The sequence below is a fragment of the Microplitis mediator genome, chromosome 10, assembly GCF_029852145.1.
Source record: "Microplitis mediator isolate UGA2020A chromosome 10, iyMicMedi2.1, whole genome shotgun sequence".
In the NCBI taxonomy this organism is placed as follows: domain Eukaryota; kingdom Metazoa; phylum Arthropoda; class Insecta; order Hymenoptera; family Braconidae; genus Microplitis; species Microplitis mediator.
The window spans coordinates 3,772,123-3,797,607 of record NC_079978.1 but is presented as its reverse complement, the minus strand read 5'-3'; the positions used below and the strand labels follow the sequence as shown (position 1 = coordinate 3,797,607).

Here is a 25,485-nt window from a genome sequence, read left to right as displayed (position 1 = left end):
ATTAGATAAAAGTAAAGAGAATCGGGTTCAAAGCCAAAGTTAATAAAATAAAAAGTATCTTCTGGCTCGCTGGTGTTGGCTCGTATATATCGACTTCCATTTTATTTCTGCATGAAAAATATCAATAGCTGGTCTACCAGTGCCACTGCTATTGATGTTTCATTTAAATGTTTTCAAGTATCTAGACTTTACACTCTTTCTTATGTCTATCGATCGTAATTCATCATACGGAAAAAAATTTCGGAGTGAACGCGGATCAAATTGTGATCCTGAAGTTAGCCGACAATTAGCAATTTCCGAATTTAATTTTAAAAAAAACTAAAAATCTGCACATGTAGAAAATTTAAAAAACTACGGGTGCAATTTTTTCAAAAATTTTTTTTTTTATACTTTAGAGTTTTAAAAAAAAATCAAAAAATTTTCAGACCGGCTAATTTCAGTATCATATCAATTCGGAGTAAATGCGGACCGGGTGACTGAGTATTTAATCCTTGAAGTAAAATTCACTCCAAGGGAATTTATTTTAATAGTAAAACTCCGAATCGGAGAAGGATTTGAATAAAATTCCGATTACTCCGAATTTACTCCGCATGCGGAATGAATTTTTAAATAAAATCCAAATTCACTCCCGATTTTTTGCAGTGCAGTAAAAATTAGACAACAATTACCAGAAAAAAATCATTTTTTTATGCAGAGCAATGAAAGAAATTAAAAAAAAAATTACTGATCGATACCGAGCCGCAGCTGAGCAAGAAGACATTTGACTAAATTAATAAAATAAAAATTGTAATTTAAATGAATAGTGCAAAAAAATGAAATATACATTAATTAAATGTTGTTTACAATATTTTTATTTTTATTTAATTACCTTTCACAATTAAATATATTAATTAGCAGGTAAATAGTAATTTTACTTCTTAAAGATTTTTTATGGGTTATATAAATATTAACGAGTGTTTCATGATCGTAAGTAAAAATATTTAACTTTTAAATTTTTTTTACTCCAATTAAATTACTTACTTATTAATTTTTTATTTTTACTGTACTTACACGTCGAAAAAATATTATTAATTTAGCGATTTTTTATGCATTGCAAATTATTGTTAATCCGTTTTTAGAGAAGGTCATACAGTCATGAATTATTTTTTAACTCGTTTATATTTTAAGCACATAAATTAGTCATCCGATAATTTATTATGACTATCTTGATAACCGATAATTTATAATTTATTTACACAAAATGTGACGAAGTTAAATACTTAATATTTAATTTAATTCTGTTATAATTTTTACAAGTGAGCAGAAAAAAAAGTTAAGTGCTGAGGATTAATTTTATTGTAAAATATTATTTGAGATACGGAATCAATTACTCAGATATTTAAAAAATATATATATATATATATACATATATGTATATAATAATTCAGAGCCAAGCTCAGCGGCCAATAGCCGGGATGTTTTAGGATTCCTGCCAGAATCCGAAGACATCCGAGAGACTGGTCTGTTTAGTTTCAGTTGGCACTCGTACCTCAAGTAATACTCTACCTCATACTCATACTCACCCATACCATTGTCATCCTAATTTTCATATCGCGATTGTCATTTCCATCTCAAATTATTTTAAATAAAATAATTTTATCGTTGCCTTTCAAAAATAGACTCGTTCCTACGGAGCCGAAAATTAATCCACCGCCTCGCGTATTTTCCGTAAAGTGGAGACTTACATTGGACATCAAATATTTAAAAAAAGTGACTGGTTTAAGTCTTAGTTGAGTGATGTCTGCTAAAATAATACTGCTGAGTAGTTTCATCTTCTTAATAGGCGTCTGCAGTGGAAACCTAGAGTCTGAGTGGTGGGAAACCGCACAGATCTACCAGATATGGACTAGAGCATTTAAAGACAGCGATGGTGATGGTGAAGGTGATCTACAAGGTACTTTATTTACTTTAAACTTTAAATCACCCGCTAACTCAAACTATGACACTTTTGTCTCAATGCTAATTGTGAATTTGCCAAAAATAATCGTCTGACCTTGACTATTTCTATAAAACAGATTAAATAACAATTATTAATACTTCATTCTCAGGTATACTCAGCAAACTTGATTACATTAAGGACATTGGGGTCGACACCATTTGCCTGAGTCCCATATTTTCGTCTCCCTTAAATGATTTCGGGTATGACATTTCAAATTACACGGATATCAATCCCATTTACGGGGACATCGAAGACTTTGATCAACTGATTGAAGAAACTCACAGGCGCGGTACTCTATTTTATTTATTCAAAATTCAATCATTTTTGTATTGATGAAATTTTTTTACTCCGTATTTAATTATTTTTTTAGATATCAAAGTAATACTAGAAGTCGTGCCGAATTATTCCAGTTCGGAGCATGAGTGGTTCGAAGCATCGGTAAATCGTATTGATCCATACAGTGATTATTACATCTGGGCAAACGGAAGCGTCGATGGAAATGGAACTAAAATACCACCGAACAATTTGGTACATCCTTGTTAGGAACTTTATACTTTAATTACCAAGGGTGTGAACTGAGGACTGATAAATTATCAGTGGAATTGATTGATTGATTTATCTATCTAATGAAGTTTTTTTTTCTATTCTAAAGACCAGTATGTGGAATTATGACAAAGGGTCATCCTGGACTTGGAATGAGGTCAGAGGTCAATGGTACTACCATAAATTCAACGAAACAAAACCGAATCTTAATTTACACAGCGAGGATGTTGTCAAAGAAATAATGGTAGTAAAATGATGTTATTTTTATTAGCATTAGTCCTTGATTAAATTCACCGACAATATTATTTTTTACATTAAATTCCTCGAGTTAAACTCGGCTTTATTAAATTCTTTAAACGCCGATGCACAATTTTTTTTTTATACATATTTATAAAATATTTACTCGGATTTATTTCTACAAAATTTATCAGCTGTAAAAATATTTATGTTTGTCGGACTGAACATTTAATTGAACGCAAAATTTCAGGACATTTTAGATTTCTGGCTCGAGAGGGGAGTCGATGGCTTCCAGATTTCCAATGGTGGATTTTTTTACGAAGACCCAGAGGCGGAAGACGAGTCAGATGAGGAGTCAGTGGATGGAGTCGGTAACACGGAGGTTGCAAATTTAATATCCGAAATTCGGGAGCACACGGAAAACTGGACGGAGACAAACAATTCAACGTCTAAGTTATTACTCATCGTGTCCGAAGACTCGGACGTAGACTTGATATCTTACTACGGTGATAACAGTCACCTAGGCATCGTTCCATTTAATTTTCATCTCATTACGAACGTCAGTGCGAACGACGGCGCCGATGAAATTAAGACTTTAATTGAAAATTGGCTTAATACGATTCCCGATAATCATCCAACCAATTGGCCGGTAAATTATTTTAAGTAATAATTATAAATAATTAATAAAACTGAGCATTTTTCAGATAAGTCATCAAGATGGTTCGAGAATAGCCACAAGACTTGGAGAAGAACGCACTGAAGCGATGCTGGTGCTGACGATGTTGTTACCCGGGCAAGTCTACACTTACTACGGAGACGAAATCGGCATGAAGGACGCAGAGTTGCCATGGAACGAGACAGTAAATCCGACTCCTCGGCCTTTCACTCTGACAAATATCGTCGAGTTGTCTAAATACGCCGGGAAATCTCCCATGCAATGGGACAACAGCACTTGCGCTGGATTTTCGGTTAACGAAACTGTCTACTGTCCCATTAACGAAGATTATGTTACCAGAAACGTCGAGAGTCAACTCGAGGATGCTCTCAGTACTCTGAATACCTACAAAACTTTGGCGCATCTTCGCAAAGAGACGGTATTCCAACAAGGAGATTGGAGTTTGGAGACGTTAAATAACGACAAAGTTCTCTTTCTCAGAAGGTACTTAACAATCCGCTTTTCTTGGTTGTTAATTTATTTGTTTATTTACTTATTTGCTACAGATATCTGGAAGACCAGCCTGAGTATTTGGTGCTAATTAATTTCGGAATGGAAGAAGAAACAGTTAACGTTACTGCTTTGGTATCTGAAGCAAATGATTTAAGAATGGTCTTATCTACTAATGAGCGAAGTCTGATTGAACCAGACTCGGTAATAGAAACGGTTAATATCGAAGTTTATGATGCAGTTGTTATTGTAAATTATATTAATGAGACTGATGTAACACCTCAAGATAATCAAACAAGTAAGTTTGGTAATATTTTATTATTTTGTAAACGTCTCTGTGGAAATTATAGACCCGATTTAATATTTATTGACGAAATAACTTTATTTGAAGTGTTAATAATTAATATGATTGGCTAGTAAGTACGCTTTAAAAAGGAGTAACTTCGGAGTGATTACGGATTTTATTTCAATTCAAATTTACTCCGACAATCGGAGTTCCGAATTTTAGAGAAAAATCACTCCGAATACGGATTAAATGGGGAGCTTATTTTTCTAGCGAAGTGATGTCGGAGTGGTCTGGATTTTATTTAAATCTGCATTCACTCCGGATTTAATCCGCGTTCACTTCGCAAATTTTTTACAGTAAAGTCGGAATAGGGTAGAGGTACCATTTGTGGCCACTGCTCCATTTTTGGACATTCGATACTTTATTTTAATGAATAAAAAAGTATAAAATAAACTTACCATTTTAATAGCGCGTTGAAAGTATCTTTGAATACATTTTATAAATTAATTATGTCATTGTGTCTTTTACAAATTATTTTATTTAAATTTTTCAAGTGTCCAAAACTGGCCCTAAAGTGAACAAAAACGGTACCTCTACCCTATATCAAGTAAACTGAAGGTCGGCGGTTCGAATCCACCTCGAAATTTTTTTGTTCGCTAAAATTTATTAAAAATATTTTTTAATTTATTAAAAAAAATAATTTAATATTTAAAGAAAAGAGTTAATAAAATACCGAGCGGAAGCTTGAATTTAATAAAATTTAATAAAATAAAAATCCAATATATACATATATATGAGGAGCTAAATGTATTATCAGTTATCAATTTTAATAAATTTTTTTACAAGTTTTAATATATCCGATTTTCTGTCTAGGAACCGTGAGCGCGAACTTTAAAATTAATAAATAAAAAAATTTTTTAATTAATTTTTTTTAGGTACTGAAGATAACTTATATCTTGAAACCACTCCATATTCATTAGATGTAGATGGTATTGATAACACCCCAGATGTAACTATGACTGCTGAGGAAATAGACGAGAGCGACGAGACAGTGGGTGATATTGCGACAGAGCTTTCAGAATCTACTGCAGTACCTGCCACTGGCATGTCTCTAATAGTTAATCCAATTACCACACTGTTGAGTACCTGTTGTATCTTAATACTATTTAAATAAAGCAACCAATTTAAATTCAAATTCGAACATACATATATTTATATATTTTTTAGCTAGAATATACTTTATACAATAAATACATTCCTCTCTTAATTAACATATATATGCTAACACATAATTTCGACGGATACTTTTCATAAAACAGTCGCGTCTCGTTCACCGGGACAACTCGTTGGGATAAGAATATTAATGAAAACCGCGACGTCACTGCGTTATTGATTAATAATTAATATGTAAAAATTTAATTTAATTGTTAAGTATTATTTTTTTTCATTTTTATGTTTATATAGAAAAACACAACCAAACATTACGCATTAATGCAGTAAAAAATGTACAAAAATATAACAAAAAGATTAAAGAGTTGAGTTGAATTTAAAAACTCTGGCACTAGCGAATATTCATTTATTTTTTTTTTTAGGTCTGAAGTAGAAAAGCAAATTTTATATATTTTCATTCTCTTTGAAGTCGAAAATTTTCTCTAACCTTAATGATAAAAATTATTATTTTTATAACAATGAATTATTAAACTAAAAAAAAAATATTTATTTCTATCAACTGTCTACGGCACTCATTGATTGGTCTTTGATCAAACGTAAATATATTTTTATCAAGTTTATAAATTACCCAAGTATTAATTTAATAATAGTAGTAAATATTAATGCCAAGAGGTCTATTAGAATTGACTTTTAATAATTGATATTAAATTTTATAACGATTCAGATAAAAAGGCCATCGCTTCGTTGGGTTGACTGTAATTGCGTTCGATGGATTCGAGTCCTTATTTATATTTTTTTTCTTTTTGTTTGCGGATGAAATAAAAAAAAAACGTACATCGACTATCTGACATCAGAGAAACTTTGACGTGAATGATGATTCAATTTTCTGGGGCCTCAGAGGCTCTGCAGCGGGAAAAAGTATTTCGAAAGAAAAGAAAATGGGTTAAATTTACGAGGGAGTTACTGAGGCGTACTAAAAACTGTCAGGCTTTTCAACAACTTTAAAGATATTGGAAAGTTCATCGACGAGAGTTTCGTAGCGATAGGCGACCCGGATATCGGGTACATTTGTCCTCGTGATGTCATTCCCAGCGACTCCTTCCTTGGTGTAGTTTGGTCCCAGCCAGTACTGCTTGCTCTGCAACCCGTGAAAAATTTTTATAAATATTCCCGCGATTAAATTCATCAGTTTCATTTTATCGTAACGAACCTTGTGAGGGAAACCGCTCATTATAACAGAGTTTCTGGCAAGCTCACACATGTCGCAAGAACTCAGTTTCCAGACTTGCGCAGCGATGCTGTACTCCTCCATAAGAGGTTCCTGGAAACAATAGAGATGAAAATGGAATGAAAAAAAAAACCCGCAGTAATTTATATTCATTAGTTGACCATAAAGCTGTTACTTAATGAATAGTAACGAACTTCAAAAGCCACTGGGTTTTGTAAAAATACCTTTGTGAAGTGAAATTGCAGAGGATCGTCTGTAGAAAGACTGACACAGAGTCCTCGTGCGAGATATTCTGGCAGAGGGTTACGGTGGTAATTTAGAAAGAGGGAATTATTGCTCAGAGGTGACATTGCGATTCCAATCTGCGCAAGGTAGTAAAGATACTGGAGCACTGGGACTTTACGGAGCAGTAGACCGTGTGATATATTTTCTGCCATCATGAATCCGCAGACGAGGTGCTGGATTGGACCCGCCTCGCCGCAGTGAGGCCGCAGTACGAATGTATTGAGCCCTCGTTCACTGAAAATTTATATTATTGTTATTAATATTTATTGTTATTGGTATTTTTATTTGCTGTTGTCGGTAACTTACGCTCGGAAGTGATTGAGAACTGTCATATTGGCGTATGTGTAATACTGATAGTACCCATAGGGAGGATTTTCAATGTCATTCCATTCCTGAGGAGGCGATACGTCTTTATCGAAGAGTGGATTTTCGGGTTTACTCTCGTCGTCAACGGAATCAAATCCGATTACGTATTGCAGGAATTTGTGGAGGTCGGGGTGGGTCGAAGGATCATTTGTTACTTCGAATAAGGGCAAGAAAATGTTGTTGATTATTTGTTGGAAGTTACACATCAACTTGTTTAATTTAAATATGTCACTGTAATAAAATATATCATTTATTAATAAATTAACTTATTAATAAAATAAAAAAAAATAATGGTCTTAAATAGTACATTATTGTGAAGATTAATCACACAGCCGTACATCCTTAAAAGCTTTGCTTTCAAGAATGACGTCTAAGTAAACAGAAGACCACGGAAACAGTTACCATGATTCCCGTGACCTTAGAGGCCCTTATACTCAACCGTCTATCTTACGGCATTCAATAACTAATTGTTGATATGAGAATTTATTTCTACGATACTGAAGTTAGTCGACGTCTAATAATTTTTGAATTTGTTTAGAAACGATAAATTGTAAAAAAAAAAATATTTAAAAAAGTTGCAGCTATGGTTTTTATCATTTTTTACATGTGCATATTTTTTTTTTTTTTAGTAGATTTCATAGAAATCTATCTTTTGCATTTGCTGTGTACCTGAAGATCGCAACGTTTTTCGTGTAACGAAAATGGAAAAAATTTATGTAATTCGACTGCTTAAGGGGTAGTTCCGGAGGTTGGAGGTGGCCTTAGATTTTCAGCTGACATACCAGTATCTACATGCGAAACATTTCAGAAATTTAGTCATGGAACCAGTAGATTTTCTACTTTCCAATTTTTTTTCGGTTGCGCGGGAAACGTTTCGATATTCAGGAACATCATTTGCCCTCATGGTGGAATTTTCAAAGAATTTTGCCATAATCTATCATAATTCATCGAGTAGGTTCTAAAAATACCATTGGTTCAAAAGTTTATATATTTATGTATATATGTGTAATATAACGCGCCATGGTGCGACGATAGCGGCTACAATTTTTAATGGTTCTTAACGAAACTTGGCACACTTATTCTATGAACGATTATCACGGTTAATTTCGAAGATGAGCAAAATCGGTCAACTAGTTTAGAAATAGTGGACATTTGAAATTCCAAAAGTAACGAAAAATCCTAATTTTTTGGTTTTTTTCGTAAATAACATTTTAACGGGTATATCTATCCTTATTATGTAAAAAGCACTTGATAGCTGATAAAAAAAGCTATATTTTCCTTTTTTTATTTTTTGTTTTACGATAATTGTTCCACTTTTAATAAGGGTTCAAAGTCACATAATTGACTCATGTGTTATGGTGATAATGCCATTGTTTATATCTTTGAAAATTTTTGATGGGTGATTATTAAATTATATATTTATAGAAATCTACTTCCATTTCGAATGCCGAATGGCTTTTTTTTATTGTAATGGATTTTTTGAAAAAAAAATCGGAAAATTATTAATTGTCTGTTAACTTTGGGATCATTAATTTCTTCACATGATATTCGTGAAGGTCCTTGTGATTTCCAATATAATAAAAATAAGAGGACAAAAAAACAGCAATATGACCATGCGCAATGCAAAACATGACACAATATAAATAATTTTTTTGTTTGAATTTGTATTGAGATGTAAATAATTATTGATGACTTACTAGAGTCTCGGAATTTGAATAAGCCAACGAACATTGTCTGAATAGACGTCACCTTTGATCGCCCAATTAGCGAGCTTATCCCACTCGTCAGAACTTTTACCGTAAATAGACAACCTCAGTTCAGCATTCTGGTACTTTGACTCTTCAAGGTCGCTGGCTACTTCTTTAATAATTCTTGCAAAGTATTTTCCATCGAGGTAATTGTCGGTCTTGAGAAATACTTCGCGCAGACGGCTCTCACCAATTGGATTATACTTGGCGTTAAATTTGTCGAATCGGTGGAAGGTATTTCTATCCTATAATAAGAAAATTTAATTTCACTTTTTTTTCAATGTCTAGACTGTAGATTTAACCGCAATTTAAATTTATTACTTACTGCGTGAACGTCCAGCATATCAACGCTGAGATCATAAGTAGTGAGATTCATGGACTCAAATACTTGGGCAAGTGTCATCATTTCCCCGCTCTTTGAACAAGTCACCACTTCGTCAGCATGATTTTTCAGTGTCTTCTTTATAAAACGTAGTAAATGTTTCTGGTTCATACAGGATGCTGCATGAATATGTGTGTCAACCTGCAATTTATTTACAATAAAACATTATTTAATAATTGAACATTCGGATTTTAAAATAATTTGCCGCATGCAGTAAAATAAAAAAGTAAATTTTTAAAAGATAAAATTTTTTTTAGGCCCGGATTGAAAACTTGATCATTGGTCTGGTTTTTAAAATTAATTTTTAAGAGCTAAGTAAAATTTTGTAGAGAGATGAAAATAGAAAAAGAATTTATGAAAAACTAAATTTTTAGTTAATCACAAGACGTCTCATTTTGAAACTTGGCGCCTTAATTATAAAAAAATAAATTTACCTTTCTAATATTATAAAAATCTCTGTGCGGAACAGCCTTCTGACTTGCAAGTTCACGTAACTCATTAAGTAAAACATGTAATTGAAATTTCGAAGACAAGTAACTCAAGCGCCTGTAGCAAAATGATTTAAGCGGACCATCGGCGATCATAGAGCACAACAAATTCATGTCGCCCACGAAGGTCGCGAGATCTGGATACGGGTAAGGCTGAGGTTTCCCATTAGCGAGGTCCTCGTCGTTAGCATACACATTGAAGACTCCATTGACCGGGGAAATTTTGTAATTCTTCGACGGCGGGAACTCGCAGTCCCACGGGTCGCCTCTTGATGCTGGCGCATGGACAGGGTGGTCTAAAATAACACACAATAGAGCTAAGAACAATTCATAAGACGTTGATAAGTGTGCGACAAAACAAAAGAACAAGGGACCTTGAGAACCAAGAACGTGCTCGTCAAATGTCGATAGACGTCACCGGCTGATCTAAACCTGACTCAGCTCTGATTTCAACCTCACTCTCAATCTGACTCGCACCGTGTAATAAATATCATAAATAATATCATGATTAGGACAAGGAATCAGGGCACAGGAGATTATTATTGTTGATAAATTTTACCTGCAATAGGCATGCGGTCTTCATGCTGAAATAACTCCGCGCTGTTCAGCGGTTTCTTGTCAACATTTCTCAGGAATCTCGATGCGATAGACGGAAAAGTCTGGTTTGAATTGATCATATATTTCTCCCTGATGTACAACGCCTGCACCAGCATCTGCGACGCTCTTTGCAAATCCTCAAGCGGTACCTGAAGTAATCAACGTTATTATTTTTCCCTCATTAATTAATTACACTACTGATTGCGTACTGCGCAGTACGTAATGTATATTATATATATTATAGATAATAATAACAATATTAATATTAATATGAGTATTATGCATCAGAGATGTAACAGCATATTGATTAAACTTAACCTTGACTGGGTCAGTATGATGTGAAATTAAATATATCTTTACTTGATCATGACACGTGCAAGCTAGGTCAGTAGGGGAAAGTTGCCATTAAAGGGGATATATAAGTAAATATATCTTTAATATCAATATGTCAATAGTCAACATATTTCAGTGCATGAAAGTAAAAAATTTATGTAGAAGCCGTAAATTAGATTAGATGAATGATGGACATAGTTTTAGAAACTACTGATAAATAATTTGTATCAGGAATGACTCGGGTTCCAAGTACTCAGAATCCCAAGAACTGAATAGTCAAGGTCAGTGATTTTGTTGGTGTATAAAAAGTAACGTAAGCTTTTCCGATAACACGTAACGAGCTTTAGAGAGTGTGATATTTTTAATGACGTGGTTGGTAGGGTGAACTTGACGTAACACAGCACTCGTGCGGTTTCTCACCAGCTTCCACCTTCCACTTAATATTTTATACTCTACACCTTATATTTTAATGGTGAGGTAAAATTTTAAATTGACAATAAAAATAAAAAATTTCAAGGAGATCAAAATTTTTTTTTTCATTCTTGATCACGTACAATATTTAAATATCAGTTTATCACGGGTATTATGGACAATTAATTAATTAATTAATCAAAATAATAGACAAGTTTTGAAGTACAAATGAATTTTACTTTTAATTTATAAATTCAATAAACGATAAAATTATTTTGAAATTTAAGTACCGATCATTTTTTATAAAATCATATATATATATATATATATATATATATATATATATATATATATATATATATATATAAATATATACCTGGGTCCATAATACCCATGGTAAACTTGGACAATTTTTTTTAATGATACTGAAGTTAGCCGACGTCTAATAATTTTTGGATTTTTTTTTCAACAAATAAATTACAAAAAAAATAAAAAATAAAAATATGCACATGTAGAGAATTCAAAAAACTACAAGTGCAATTTTTTAAAATATTTTTTTTTTAATAATTTATTGTCTAAAAAAAAATCCAAAAATTATTAGACGTCGGCTAACTTCAGTATCATTTTTTTTTGACTTACTCCTGATGTGTCTTCGCCTGAAATGGAAACTCTCTGGAAGTGGGGGACAAAGTCATTTTCTTCGAGATTAAATGGGTAGTCATTGTCGTCAGCAGCAGGTCCTAGTGAAGGTTCATAGTGACTACGACGTTCTTCAAGATCTTTAGCTGCTCTGTAAGCAAACGCATTAAAAAAAAAAAAATAAATAAATAGAGTAATTTATATTCTTATCTCTAAGCAACAGAAAATAAGAATAAAAAATAAATAAATAACAAAAATGTAAACAAGCCCAGGTTTTAAATGATTAATCGTATAATTATTATCATTAATAATTAATCTTCCGTCAACAGATTTAAAAATAAATTCTTGCGTCAGTTAATACAAAATAATTAAATGAATTAATTAACATTTAATTAACTGACTGCACGTTGTCTAATTTAAAAGTTTAATTAAATCACGTTTTTAAATTCAAACAGATTTTAAAATAACATGAGCTTGGCACTCTGCTAGGTAAACATTTTATCCGTCAGAATAAATTAACAATAATATTTAATATTAAAATTACTAAAGACTCATTGCAACTAAATTCTTACTTTATTAAAATAGTGTTGTCTCTTAACCACCGCTTGGAATCAATAGCGCAAGCGAACATTATAACATATATTTATAATATATATATATATTTATTTTTTAATAACGATGAAGATTAAAGGCACCAGTATCACAAATAAATAATTACTGCAGGTAAAAATAGTAATGTATCTTATCAACTACATCACATTTCACATATTTTTGTTTAAAAAAAAATTCAATGAATTATTTGCGAATTTTATGTGACCTCAATAAATAAATTTTGTTTAAATCCATAGTTATCGTAAATTGACCCGCGGTTTATAAATAAATAAAGTTATCCTACGAGAGGAAAGATTTGAATCCTATCGCGCTTACAGTCGCACTAGTACTGGCAGACAGGCCACGGGTATCCCTTCCATGTGTTTATAAGCCGCTGCAATAGTACGCGTGCGAGAATATTTTTCACCCACATCCACCTCGTTTATAAATCTTCTTATATATATATATATATTTTTTAAGCACAATCGATGGCTGTATTTCTCACAAATTAAATAAATACAAATAAAATATGATAGTGATATTTAATTTAATTATGATAATTATTCTAAAATTACGCGTGTTATCGGGACGTTAGATAATGGGAGTGGATATTAAATTAATATTTATATAATTATGATATAGATGTATAGTATTATTGTATCATTATAGCTCGATGTAATACTATATATATTTATATACTCCGATTTAAAGGGACAAGAACCAGGGAACTGAGGCAAGAGAAAGAGGATTACTCCATTTGGATGCCCGTCATTGGATTATTGATCGGTACTTTACTTGTTATGTTCACTATCATTGTATATATATTTTTGTGCGTCATACTATATGATATAATTTATCAATTGGTGATACTTGTTCACGTGGACTCGAGTTTGTAATTTAATGACATTTAATTAACTCAGCTGATGTTATTTTTTAAATTAAATTAAATGTCTTGTAAGAAAGTTAATTTAATTATAATAAATACCGAGGTCACTTACTTGACAGTTAGTTGCCGCTGAATTAGTAATTTTTTCTCAATCTGCTCAATGGGAAACTGCGGAACTTCATAAGGCGCGGATATTTCATTCGGAAGTTCTGACTGCGTCCTTAAATTTCCAGCACCAGTTGCTGCGCCTGGTACATCGAAAACTGGACTTTCGCTTTCTGTAATATCAATTTTTTTATCTGTTATTACTCTGGTTTATTTGTGAATTAGATAAGACACCAAAAAATTCGGAGTGATTACGGATTTTATTTAAATTCCGACTCCGTCACTTGAAGTTCTGGAGTTTTTTTTAAAATCATTCCGCATACGGAAGTGAATTTCACTAAGACCCGGAGTTTCAACATTAAAATGAACTCCCTTCAGAGTAAATTTTACTCCGAGGTTTAAAAAAATACACAGTCTTCCGCCCGCATTCACTCCGCAATTTTTTTACAGTATGTATTTTTTGTACCGTATATTTGAAGCTTAGGAATATTTTCAAGAGGTTTTTTAGTGTAAGCAAGTGAGTAAGTATTGAAAAGATCTTTCTCACTTGTCATTTTAAAAACTTAATAGAGTTATTTTTTTTAAAGTAAATACGCTGGTAAATTTTTTATCAGCAAAAGCCAACTGACTGATAACGCGAACCGACTGCCGTATTAAATATGAGCGGTGGCAGAAAAGAAATAAAAAAATTCAGACTAAATCGGCGCTTCGAATGCAGATTCTTGTCCGGCCTGACGATCGACGTAAAAAAATAATTTTCACTGTTAACTTTAAATAAAAGCTGAATAATTTGAATTATTATTATTATCCGTCCACTTTATGTTCATTCACTTCAGTTTTATATATCAATTTATTTTTGAGTCGACAAACAAAAGTCTTTGTGATTTTTACGTTTATTTATAGACACAGACTGCGATACCCGGATAATAAATTGCGTTTACTCGTTCAATTGAACTTAAAATAAAAATAAAAATATCAAATTTCCTGACGAATTGCTTTCTTCGAACTAGTATCAAGACAGAGATAATTAGAGTTAATTATATTTTTGAGTACGCATGTTTTGATACGCAGTTTACCCTTTCCACTTTTATTCAACTTATCGACGCTCATACTCGAGCTTCTCACACTATTTTTCATATTTCTGTCTCTGTTAAACTCGATAATCCATAGAGGAACACAGAACGTTACAAAGATATGACCGCTCGTAATTTTTATACTTTACTAGAGTTTCGATTTTTTAAGGTCACTGACCAGTTGGATTAAAAAATGATCATGGAAACTTTCACTCCATTTATAGAAGTGTGCAGAAAAGACTTAAATAAGTAAATGATATTATTATAAGTAAATATTTAAGGGTAATATTTAAAAGAATGTCAGCATGACTATTGAAAAGTACTCGATACTCAAGTAAGACGAAGTGTGTAAACAAAGAAATATTTCTTTATTGTTAGCTCAGCAATTGTAATATAAATGTAAACAACTGATAGTTTAAATATATGTATGTATATATGTATAGATATATGTATATTTAAATAAAAGAATTTGCATTTCCATTGCGATATTTATCAGCTTATTTGAATAACGCTGCGCGAAAAAAAAATTTTTCCGCGAATGTGCGCATACTTTTAAAAAATTTGGGAATTAAATGCGGAGTGAATTCGGAGAGGATGACTGGGTATTTATTTAAACCTCTTGGAGTAAAATTTACTCCGAAGGGGAGTTTATTTTAAATTGAAACTCCGCATTGGAGTGAATGCGGATTTAAATAAAATTCAGATCACTCCGAAATTAGTCCGCTAGAAAAATAAACTCCGGATTTACTCCGTATCTGGAGTGATTTTTTTTAAACTCTGAAACTTTGAATAACGGAGTGAACTCAGATTCAAATAAAATCCGTGATTACTCCCGATTTTTTAAGTATGCGCATCGTAAGTCGTTTAAAAATTATAACAAAATTTTTTAACTTTAAAATTTTAGATTAAAATTAATTTTAGAAACAATGATAAAAATTATCAGAGTAACATAAAGTAAAATTTGATATTTTCTCGAGTCTTCTTTTCACTGAATTCTTAAATCGGAATCTGGCGCACTACCAAATATACGAAAAGTTGGCTCAAGTTTTAAAAAATCAATACTTAGAAGTTCCAGTTTTATTCCATTGCTCGTATGTCACTTTTACCTTTTTTTATTCACTACAATCCGAAAATAATTAAAAAATAGTTACCGTTACGTTTGAAGATGAACCTCAATGACATTTTAAATGAATTATTATAATTAAACTGTCTAATAAGAGTTGACTAATCGCATAACTGGACGTGAGACTCAGAATTAAAATAGTGCCGGTTATAATATTTAAATTACACAGCTAGCTCTGCTATTCGCATGATAGCATGACGGTAATTGGTACCGAACGGATGCACAGTTTTAAATGTCTAGTCTGTTGGCTGATAAAAACCCTGCTATCATATCTTCATATCAACGGTACAATTGATAAACAAAATAAAAATTTAAAGCAGAAGTAGATCAATTACATAACGCGGGTATTCTGTTAATCAGAAAGTTGACAGCGATCGGAAATAAATAAGGACCTCACCTTCGTCGCTAATAAAAAACGTCGGTTGATGTAACCAACTAAGATGAGATTCATTATTATTATTTACTCCGCGACTTGACATTTTTCCTGTATGCTGCTGTCCGCTGGTGATAGAAAATCCAGAGCTTACACAACAACGCGCAATTCAGCGGACAAGTACTCGGCACGTGCACTTATTTAACAGTTTTTATAACACGAGTGATCACAAAATAATTATTCTGATAATATTTAAAAAAATTGGTCTATATGACAACAGTAATGATGGAGCACACGCGAGTTATCGCGAGTGACTGAACTCAATGCATATTGTGTTACACTTGCCAACAAATTGTTAACATACTGGTGTTAATATTCTTTGATTGATTGATTCACGACTGCCGAAGCAGTAAACAAAAATAATTTGCGGGAAATCTATTGGAGATTTTGTTTAAATAAATAAATTCGATAATAAAATGAAGATTGATATTTAAATTTTAATTTAAATTTAAATTAACAACCAGGAGATTCGTCGTCGACTGACATACTGATTGTAAGTTTAAATTTGTTCCGGATTCTATTCGTGTACCAGAAGCTTCTAACGTTCAATGAGTAACGTAATTAGACCTTGAGCGGCGAGCCAAGTACGTCAACCTATCTAATATATTTTTATAAATATTATATTTAGTAAATTAAAGTATATATTTAAGTATGCAATGAGACTGTAAGCAATTGTACATATATATATATATATATATATATAGTGTATATATTTTTGAGCGACGTTTAATTAATTTAATTTTTCAACGAAATTTTCAGCATATTTTTATTTTACAGATAAAAACTTATGCTGCCATGAGAAAGAAAAAAATTATAAAGAAAATTCAAATCTCAATTGATTTTGGAATTTTCAAAATTTGTGAGCGACCTCTTAAAAAATTTTTATTGAGCTGATTTTTGGAGGAGTTCTGAAAATATATGAAGCCAACAAATTTTCATATGACTCGAAAACAAAAAAAATTCTTACGGCCGGTCTACGTGGAGAAAAATGGACAAAAAAAATCGATGAATTTTTATTATGCGGTCAAAGAAACTCGAAACAGGGGATTGAGTCAAAAAATTATTGTACTGCACCAAAAAAAATTTTGTGCATTTAAAAGTTACTGATAAATTGTATGGAAATTAATTTTCTAAAATAAATCATAGTAGAGAAATCTGGGAAGCATGGTAGAGAATGAAAAATTTTTAGAGGCTCACAATAATAATCATAGTACAGTATAATAAAAATTTGTAAATTTTTGAACACTCCGCGTGTGCTCATTTGAAAGTCACTGTTCCATATCACGAATATCTGTCATGTCGCCAAGTTTTAAGTGAAATGTAAATAATAATCCGCGTCAGACTAATGTGCGATTTTATCCAACAGCTGCACCTGGAAAATCAATAGAGGTTTTGTTCGGCATCAACGCTCCATTTACCAGCTAATTCATAAACTTTTCAATGGCACCCACACGAATTCCTGTACCGCATTCCCAAGATACTTTGAATTGTATTAGAAAGTAAATAGAAACTTAAAAAAATAAATTATCCTGATGAAATAAAATGGAGAACAAAAAATTTCCATTTATAAATTTCATAATTTTGAATTATTTAAAATACTCACGTTCGCGCTGGTCATTATTGTCCCCAATATTAGTGCTGTCATTGTCCGCCTCGTGTTCTAATCCATATAACGCGTCTCCATTGGTCTTGGCTCCATTCAACACCGGACTTTCCATCATTCTGTCACCTAAAAACAATCGAAACAAATAATAATTAAACTACACAATTATCAGTATCACTAGTCCAGTAAATCACTGCATCAAATCGTAAATAACGCGACTGATTCATTTACAAAAATAACTGAATATCCCGCAGCGAAATCCTTGGATATAAAATGCATGGTAATAAAAAAATTTAGCATTCAAATCCAAAGATTATTATTTATTTATATCGACAAAGAAGTAAATAAAGGCTTTAAAGTTGACTCGACTACTTAAGACAGATTATAATTTAGCCATAGACGTAGACTTGTATGAGTTTATTTCGGACTGGACATGCAAGTAATAAATTTTATTTGTGTTAAGCATTGACTCACCTATCAGTTGATAAGTAAACTAACAGCGCAGTTCAAGTGTCTAAATAGCTATGGTTTTAAAGTTTATATATTTTATTATTACTATTATTATTTTATCAACACTATTGAGAACCACTGATATAAATGTGAGCATGCACTCTGCTCGATACAATCAATCACACGTTGTCTTGACACGAATCTCTTCAGCGAGTTATGAAATTCAAATTAATGCATGTGCGACACAATAAAACTGTTAACTGTTAACTGGTGACTGGTTTACTTAAAAACAACTCAGTAATTAATTGCAAAACAATAAAATAGTAATGAATGATAGTACTGGCGTACGGTCTGAAATAACAGCTGGTCAAACTGGTGAATTGGAGAAGCTGCTCCAGAGCATCTGCGTCGCACTGTCTGATAAAAGATACTGCGGGTATTGACGGAGACGCGCACACTCGCTGGAACGAGTGTAGAGCTGGCGATGGTGATTGTGTGAGTTTAGACTGAGTCAATGAGTCAGTCGCAGAAAAGAGGGGTGGAAAAAAAAACGCATTTATAATGACAAGCGTGAGAGTTGACGGTATGATAGGATACTAGCTCACGAGCGGTCTGACCGGTCTCATTTAAAACCGTGGACGCAGTTCACACTGGAGTCGCTGATATAATATTACACTTGGTTGCTTTTTTACCTTCACTTCTTTAGCTACATTCAGTGCTGACAGTAACTGGGACGGCTGATTGGCGCAGACTCGTGTTTCAACCCCGCGAAAATCCATAGTACCCCGACTGACCTGACCTACGTGGACATGACGCTTTGTATGTATGTTTATTAATTGCCAACCTACTGCGGTAGACTAATTTATTGCTGGTCTACTTTGCAAATGAAAAAAAAATATATGTATTATTTTAAATTTAAAAAAAATTCTAAACAAATTCGTAAACGCTGGATTTTAACTTTTATTTTTCTTTATAAATTATTTGAGTCTAATTAAAGTCAAAGTCACTCTCTGTGTTGGAAGTATTTTTTTCTATCGTGCTCTCGGTGTCGGAGTCAAGGATTGCTCTTATTTTGTCTTTGGTTTTTTTCGCGCGTCCATTTGAATCGTTTTTGTCATTTTTGCTGGAGTCTGCTGCAGACTCATCAAGATCCGATGCTTTGATAACTAAATCTTCCGGTGGATGATTAACTTCCGCTTCTACGTGACCGGGTTGTAAATTTTCCTGGTTTAATTGCTCTGTGTAAACTTGGGCTTGATCCGGAGACTCGTAAGCGGCTTCGTACTGCTGAGCTGGGTACTCGTAATTGGGGTCGTAATTAGGATCCTGTGTGTACGCTTCTGGATACTGCCCTGGGTCTTCTGTGTACTGGTACTGCTGATTAGGATCTTGAGCGTACTGTTGATTAGGATCTTCAGCATACTGCTGATTAGGATCTTGGACGTATTGCTGATTCTGGTCATCAGTAAACTGTTGGTCTGGATACTCCGCATTCGGGTCGTACGGGTACTGCTGCTGATACTGATACTCTCCGGCATTTGGATCGTACTGCGCACTAGGATCATACTGGTACTGACTAGGATCCTGGTACCCCTGCTGGTATTCATAAACTGGTTCAGCAGCTTCTGGATATTCTTTAGTCTGGTCAAGAGTTTCTTCAACAACTTCCGCATAATTTTCTTCATAAACATGTTCAGCTTCTGCGATATTCTTCCCATCAGTCACCAACTCAGGATTTACCGCAGGAATTTCATCAACCTCCGCAGTCATCAATATTTCTTTATCCATAGCAGAGTGATTCGTCGTCGAAAAACTCACCGACTCGCTCTTTACTTCTGAATTATTTTCCTGCAAATTTGAATCATCAATTTCTGTAATTTCCTTCACAAAATTATTAACATCCCAAGGCTCTAACTCAGTAGTCACCTGGAAATCATCAACCTCTTGCTCTTTACCACAAACGATTTCAGGCTTCGAAACTTCAGGATTTACTAAATAATCTTTTTCATTAGAATTATCTTCTTTTTCACTGATTTCTTCAACTGTCTTCAGTTGCTCAACGACTTTATTTTCATCATCACACAACTTCGTGTTGGATTTAGAAACATCATTAAGTTCGTCATCTGCATTTAATCCGGAACTATCCTTCATCACAGCTGACTGCACTTCAGGCTCGACAAGTGTTTCATTTATAAAAGCTGATGGATCATTAGACTTTGATTTAACTTCTTGGACGGCATTGGAATCAGTTGGTGGATTTTCATTAGTCAATACGACATTAACAGGAGTACGAGTCTCCAATAAATTGCCATCAGCAGAAGTCTTAGCAGCCAGATCTTCAGCGAGCGCCAAAATCTGTCCCACTTCCGCATGCACGTGTCCTTTAACTTTTTCCTCAACTGGCAAATGATCAAAGCCGTCATCAGACAGTGTCACGTTCAATAAATCACCGCTGGTGTTCTGCTCATGGTCGACCTCCTCCAGACTGTGCTGGTCATTATTATTATCATGGAGACTCCGTATCTTATTAATATAACTCTCCAACTCTTTTTCAACGACACTGCCAGCTTCCAATTCCTCTTTACCACTCAAAGGCTTGCCCAATAAATTTGTCAGCTTCGAGCTACCGAGTGTCGTAAGTCTCTCTGGATATTTAAACGCCCCCGATTCTTTAGATAAATAATCTTTGCGCAAATCTCTACGTAGTTTATTAAAACCACTTGTGTAATCATCATTCCATGTCTTCATTTCTGGTTCCTGTGCCAGAGACTTTATTCCGTACGCTCTCTGGTAGTCAACAGACGGAACCGCTCGTAGAAATGATTCGCTGGAGTCTGCATACGCTGGGGTTTTTGATGCAAACTGCAGAGGCGGAAGGGCACTGTACGATTTTTTCGGAGTACTTATGGAGTTGTAGTAATTTTCTTGGACGCTGTAAGCAGCACGAGGAGGAGTTGGGGTTTTTAAATTATCTAGATGATAACTAGAAGTCACATGAGTACTCGAGGCTCCTCTGCGCATCAATCTGTCGTCATTCTGACTTATAATTCCGCTGTCACCTGTTACGCTGCCGGCCTGCCGACGATTTGCTTGCGCTCGCAGTAATGAGGCTTCGTACTCTTTCTAAATAAATTTTTAAAAAATTAAAATTAATGTAAAGTCAAAATAATATATAGGAAAATAAATACTGACTCTTAAAGTATACAGCCTGTCTGTTTTTGCGCTCATTAAAGCTAAACTGGTATCAACTTTATCCAGTGTGCCCAGAAGTTTATGGTTGCGTTGATCTCTGAGTCTCTGTTCCTCCAGGAACTCAATATACCGCATCCGTAATTTGTTTATACAGGCTTCATGTCTGAAACAATATACATAAAACATATGTAGTAGATGTTAGAATTTTGTTGCTAACTATAGTTTGAGAGTGTGCAATGCAATTCTCATGTAGCACAGAGACAACTTCAAGATGTCAATTAACCCGTCAGTACTCCCGTGATTTTTAGTGTCTCGATTGCACGACAGCGACATCCTATAAGTTGAATAGTGTCCTGTGAGCAAAATGCTCATGACGGGAGTGCTGACGGGTTAAAAGGACAAGACAAATTTTTATTGTCTTAAAGACAAGTCTTTTTGTATAAATGACATACAGATGTTGATCCTAGGAGTCATAAGAAATTTGTGTTCTGTTTTCCGTCCGGAAAAGTCATTTCAATCAAAAAATCTTTTAGATGACTTATTTATAATTTACTTTTTATCGTCATTTTTGTCAAGTCTTGTATGCAGAAATTTTTTCGACGATAAATTTCTGTTTTTGTCAACATTTTGATGCCTTATCGATGTCAAAAAAACAAACTATAAACTTCTATCTTATTGATGTCACAAAACCAAGTATGTTACTTGGGATTAATAAATATCTACTCAAGTAAAACAGAGACAACTTTAAGATGTCAAATGATGTTTTTTAAAAGGATGACAAATTTTTTTTTATCTCAAAGCCAAGTTTGTTTAAATAAATAAGACGTCCAAATTTTGATCTTAGGAGTCAGAAAATTTCTGTTCTTTTTTCCGTCATTTCATTTAAAAAATCGTTTGGATGATGACTTATTTGACAATCATTTGTAGTTTACTTTTTGTCATCACTTGTGTCAAGTCTTTTAAGCAGACATTTTTTCGATGACATAAATTTCTCTTTTTTTTGTCAAAATTTTGGTGCCTTATGGATAAATCAAAAACCAGCCTCAAACCATTTATCTTACAGAGATACAACAAAGCCGTATGCTACTCGGGAATTGCGAGAATCGTTTAAATTCAAAAACAGAACCAAGCTGTTTAATTAAATCGATCAACATAAACATGCTAGGAATGACATTGAATCTTGGAATAGACCTGGTACCAGGCTTTTGTCGACGCATCGATTTCCCCAAGAACCGTCTGCTTAAATTTATCGCTCCGCTGTTCAATTGAATACTCTTGACATCTAGATGATTTATTATGTTTACGTTATTACCATGCAACCCAAAATATATGTGCTCCAGATTATCGATCATGACATTCCCGAAACCAGGTCATTTTTGATCGATAAATAGACTAAACCAAATTTATGTGAGGTACCACTCGAGATCCATGTTATGATAACGAAATAAATGACTGCCGGCCCTCCGTACTCGATATTTAACCTCTCGATAAATAAACAATACCCACAAATAATTAAAAAAATAAATACTAGGTGTAAAATATTCAATAGGATTTAAAAAAAAAATATTTACTGACCTTATACGCGACTCTTGCTCCAACAAATTGAACCTTTCTTCCAACCGTATCCTTTCTTCCTCACTATTAAAAAAAATTAATTACATAATTTAATTGTCAATAGTAAATTACGAATAAAATTAAACAGTCAATTACCTTTTGCGTAATTTTTCTTGAAGCTCCAGCATTTTTTTATAAAAGTCGTTAACAAAAAATACCGGAGTCATGCTGCACAAAATATTGAAAAGTAATTCATGTTCAATAACAAATAATTAATTGTTAATTACTATTTTTTTTTTTATTCAGTAGACTAAAGTCTAGAATTGAACAACAAAAAAGTAACCGGAAGTACGATATAAAATTCAATAGAAGTTGAGGGTTCCCGCTACCGCAAGCAACTGTCGCATTAGGGAGCCGTGACGCGTCTGATATAGGGGGTGGGTTCAGTTCATATTCAATGTACAGGTGTTCCAACCCCTACCTTACTGACTACCCCCCAAGTTTTAGCTCTGATACAACAGTCGCTATCTTATGCCACCGGTACTACTGATAGCAAATTATTTTTTTTAGTTCTGCTTAATTGCGGCACGCAAAATTATGCTCGGAACTTTGTCCATTATTCAAAGTTCACAAGTCACAGATATTTATACGAGCAGGTTTCTTACATCAATTGAAACCTGGTCGATCGCAAGCTAAAAACAGCCGCATGCACCCGGAAATTGAGTTTCACAACTTAAATTTACACTTTGCCTTTTATTAACTTTACAATTTTTTAAAATTATTATGACTTATGACAGACAGCTTTAGCTTTTTAACGCAGTGAGAAAATTAGAAATTAATTAACCAATTAGTGGAGTATTTAAATTTGAATTTGTTGATACTAAAATTACACATGAGCTCGATCGATAATTGAAAAAAAAAATAATTACACTATTTTTAATTCAATTCTCACTCACTCTTAATCAACTTTTATATAAGTAGCACGCAAATGTTCTGTTAATTCTTGGGTATTCGTCGTTGCCATGTATACTATTTGTTCTAGAGTATTTTCATTGCCGAAAAATTCTCTTCTCAACTAAAAAATAAATTTGATTTAAATAATTATTAGTTCTATTGATTATTAATTTACACGGAAAATAGAACAGTGGAAAAATTTCAGTTTCAAATATCAGCAAAGTCCCTCTACTTGAAGTTGTAAAATTTTGTATCTATAATTGTAATTAATTTAAGACAGGAAGTAGTCTATATTATTATAATTTCAAACTAATTATAGTTTGAAATATTAATATTTGATGCCGTTGTAAAAGAAAAAGAATAGAAATTACATCCAATTTACTTGAGAATTCTATATAAGGTAAGAGATCCAGTACCTGATCAGGGAACTAGTACATGATCAAAGACCTAGTACGTGATCAGGGAACTAGTACCCGCCCTGATGGAAATTTTTCGGACTTTTCTCTGAAAAACTTTGAAAAAGTCTTTGGAACTTTAGAACTGAGTTTTTCAGAGAAAATTCAGAAAAATTTCCACCAGGGCGATCAGAGAATTAGTACCTGAACAGGGAACTGGTACCTGATCAGAGAATTAGTACCAGATCAGAGAACTAGTTCTTGATCAGAGACCTAGTACATGATCAGGGAACTGGTACCCGATTAGGGAACTACTACATGATCGAGGAACTAGTACCCGATCAGAGAATTACTACCTGAACAGGGAACTAGTACCAGATCACTTATGTATTTGTATATCTATATTACAAGGGCCCTGTTTTTGCATTAAAAACTGTAATTATTCCATCGCTCATTTTTTCACACAATAAACTTGTACATACTTGAGTAACAGCAGGATTTTTAATTCCCTCAGTAACTCTAGCAATCGAAGTACTGTCTAATTTAATCCTCTGACCATCAGCAAGACCTTCTTCGATGGTAGTCAGCCCAAAATTATGCGACAATATAAATTTAACTCTATTAGTTCCCGGAATTATTTTAAGAAAACCAACTTCTCTGTGCATTGGAGTCTTCTTTTCCGGATGCCAACTCTGGGATTCATAGTTCAGCATCGGCTGTCCTATTGAAGTGAATCTTATTTCTTCGTGGTACCCAAAGGACTTTATGGTCGGAAATTTACCTTTCCCTGCCTCCGTCTTCCAGGTGCCTTCCAGCCAAGCTAAAGACTTCAAGGCATCGTGGAGCGGCAGTCGATTCATATCTAAATTAACCAACTTAACTATCAATATCATTGATGACAAAATAAATATATATCAATAGTCAGACATACAAGGAAGCAAATATGAAGTCCCAAGTAAATATTTACTTACTACTAATCTAATTTAATTGCTGATAATTGATTAGATAAACTGATAACTCGTAAAATAATTTCTAGAAGTCACCAGCAGTTTATTAAAAATTATATACTTTGATCAATTACTTTCTGTTTGTTTTTATTATTTACATCAGTAACCGTAACCAGCAACTCTGCAATACAACTGGACTGGAGGTTATTTCGTAAATGAACTTGCTGCCATCTTCTGGCTAATTTTTATCAGTCTGTCATAAAGACAGGACCTAGGGTACAGGTTCACTCGTCTGTCGTCTCGTGTTTTTTTTTTTGTTGCTC

The 25,485-nt window shown here is 33.3% G+C and overlaps 4 protein-coding genes across 8 annotated transcripts; 1 reads left to right on the top strand and 3 right to left on the bottom strand.

Moving 5' to 3' along the window:
- Window positions 1–1,463: 1,463 nt before the first annotated feature.
- LOC130676688 (probable maltase) lies at window positions 1,464–7,519 on the top strand. The gene is made up of 8 exons (XM_057483120.1): window positions 1,464–1,933; window positions 2,088–2,267; window positions 2,349–2,506; window positions 2,631–2,765; window positions 3,009–3,407; window positions 3,463–3,917; window positions 3,980–4,221; window positions 5,145–7,519. Exons 1-8 carry the CDS (start codon window positions 1,777–1,779, stop codon window positions 5,381–5,383), a joined length of 1,965 nt encoding a protein of 654 aa, XP_057339103.1. The 5' UTR covers window positions 1,464–1,776; the 3' UTR covers window positions 5,384–7,519.
- On the bottom strand, window positions 5,399–18,299 carry LOC130676685 (AMP deaminase 2). Of its 5 annotated transcripts, XM_057483106.1 has the most exons (12): window positions 18,145–18,299; window positions 17,671–17,796; window positions 13,446–13,611; window positions 11,857–12,007; window positions 10,436–10,622; window positions 9,823–10,172; window positions 9,332–9,529; window positions 8,956–9,251; window positions 7,199–7,489; window positions 6,832–7,126; window positions 6,590–6,700; window positions 5,399–6,517 (listed from the first exon to the last, which is right to left on the bottom strand). In XM_057483106.1, exons 2-12 carry the CDS (start codon window positions 17,786–17,788, stop codon window positions 6,353–6,355), a joined length of 2,328 nt encoding a protein of 775 aa, XP_057339089.1. In that variant the 5' UTR covers window positions 17,789–17,796; window positions 18,145–18,299; the 3' UTR covers window positions 5,399–6,352. The 5 variants fall into 5 exon arrangements, with proteins under 5 accessions (XP_057339089.1, XP_057339091.1, XP_057339092.1 ...); XM_057483108.1 differs by lacking the exons at window positions 17,671–17,796; window positions 18,145–18,299 and adding an exon at window positions 16,032–16,167; XM_057483109.1 differs by lacking the exons at window positions 17,671–17,796; window positions 18,145–18,299 and adding an exon at window positions 15,663–15,803.
- An 808-nt stretch (window positions 18,300–19,107) lies between these two features.
- LOC130676684 (uncharacterized) lies at window positions 19,108–23,444 on the bottom strand. Its single transcript, XM_057483105.1, has 4 exons — window positions 23,023–23,444; window positions 22,888–22,950; window positions 21,313–21,475; window positions 19,108–21,243 (listed from the first exon to the last, which is right to left on the bottom strand). Exons 1-4 carry the CDS (start codon window positions 23,091–23,093, stop codon window positions 19,108–19,110), a joined length of 2,433 nt encoding a protein of 810 aa, XP_057339088.1. The 5' UTR covers window positions 23,094–23,444.
- Window positions 23,445–23,774: 330 nt separating this feature from the next.
- LOC130676693 (peroxynitrite isomerase THAP4-like) lies at window positions 23,775–25,345 on the bottom strand. The gene is made up of 3 exons (XM_057483125.1): window positions 25,187–25,345; window positions 24,698–25,077; window positions 23,775–23,941 (listed from the first exon to the last, which is right to left on the bottom strand). Exons 2-3 carry the CDS (start codon window positions 25,073–25,075, stop codon window positions 23,825–23,827), a joined length of 495 nt encoding a protein of 164 aa, XP_057339108.1. The 5' UTR covers window positions 25,076–25,077; window positions 25,187–25,345; the 3' UTR covers window positions 23,775–23,824.
- Window positions 25,346–25,485: the final 140 nt, after the last annotated feature.

What these genes read in the sequence shown, in the direction of transcription:
- LOC130676684 (XM_057483105.1), bottom strand. Translation starts at nt 23,093, where the DNA reads ATGACTCCGGTATTTTTTGTTAACGACTTTTATAAAAAAATGCTGGAG. An exon ending in GAGCAAGAGTCGCGTATAAG is followed by an intron (nt 21,476 to 22,887) that starts GTCAGTAAATAT and finishes ATATTGTTTCAG; the next exon opens with ACATGAAGCCTGTATAAACA. An exon ending in ACAGGCTGTATACTTTAAGA is followed by an intron (nt 21,244 to 21,312) that starts GTCAGTATTTAT and finishes AAATTTATTTAG; the next exon opens with AAAGAGTACGAAGCCTCATT.
- LOC130676688 (XM_057483120.1), top strand. Translation starts at nt 1,777, where the DNA reads ATGTCTGCTAAAATAATACTGCTGAGTAGTTTCATCTTCTTAATAGGC. An exon ending in TGAAGAAACTCACAGGCGCG is followed by an intron (nt 2,268 to 2,348) that starts GTACTCTATTTT and finishes TTATTTTTTTAG; the next exon opens with ATATCAAAGTAATACTAGAA. An exon ending in AAATACCACCGAACAATTTG is followed by an intron (nt 2,507 to 2,630) that starts GTACATCCTTGT and finishes TCTATTCTAAAG; the next exon opens with ACCAGTATGTGGAATTATGA.
- LOC130676685 (XM_057483106.1), bottom strand. Translation starts at nt 17,788, where the DNA reads ATGATGGAAAGTCCGGTGTTGAATGGAGCCAAGACCAATGGAGACGCG. An exon ending in CAGCGGCAACTAACTGTCAA is followed by an intron (nt 12,008 to 13,445) that starts GTAAGTGACCTC and finishes GTTTGCTTACAG; the next exon opens with AGCAGCTAAAGATCTTGAAG. An exon ending in CAGGCGAAGACACATCAGGA is followed by an intron (nt 10,623 to 11,856) that starts GTAAGTCAAAAA and finishes TGATTACTTCAG; the next exon opens with GTACCGCTTGAGGATTTGCA.
- LOC130676693 (XM_057483125.1), bottom strand. Translation starts at nt 25,075, where the DNA reads ATGAATCGACTGCCGCTCCACGATGCCTTGAAGTCTTTAGCTTGGCTG. An exon ending in AAAATCCTGCTGTTACTCAA is followed by an intron (nt 23,942 to 24,697) that starts GTATGTACAAGT and finishes TTTATTTTTTAG; the next exon opens with TTGAGAAGAGAATTTTTCGG.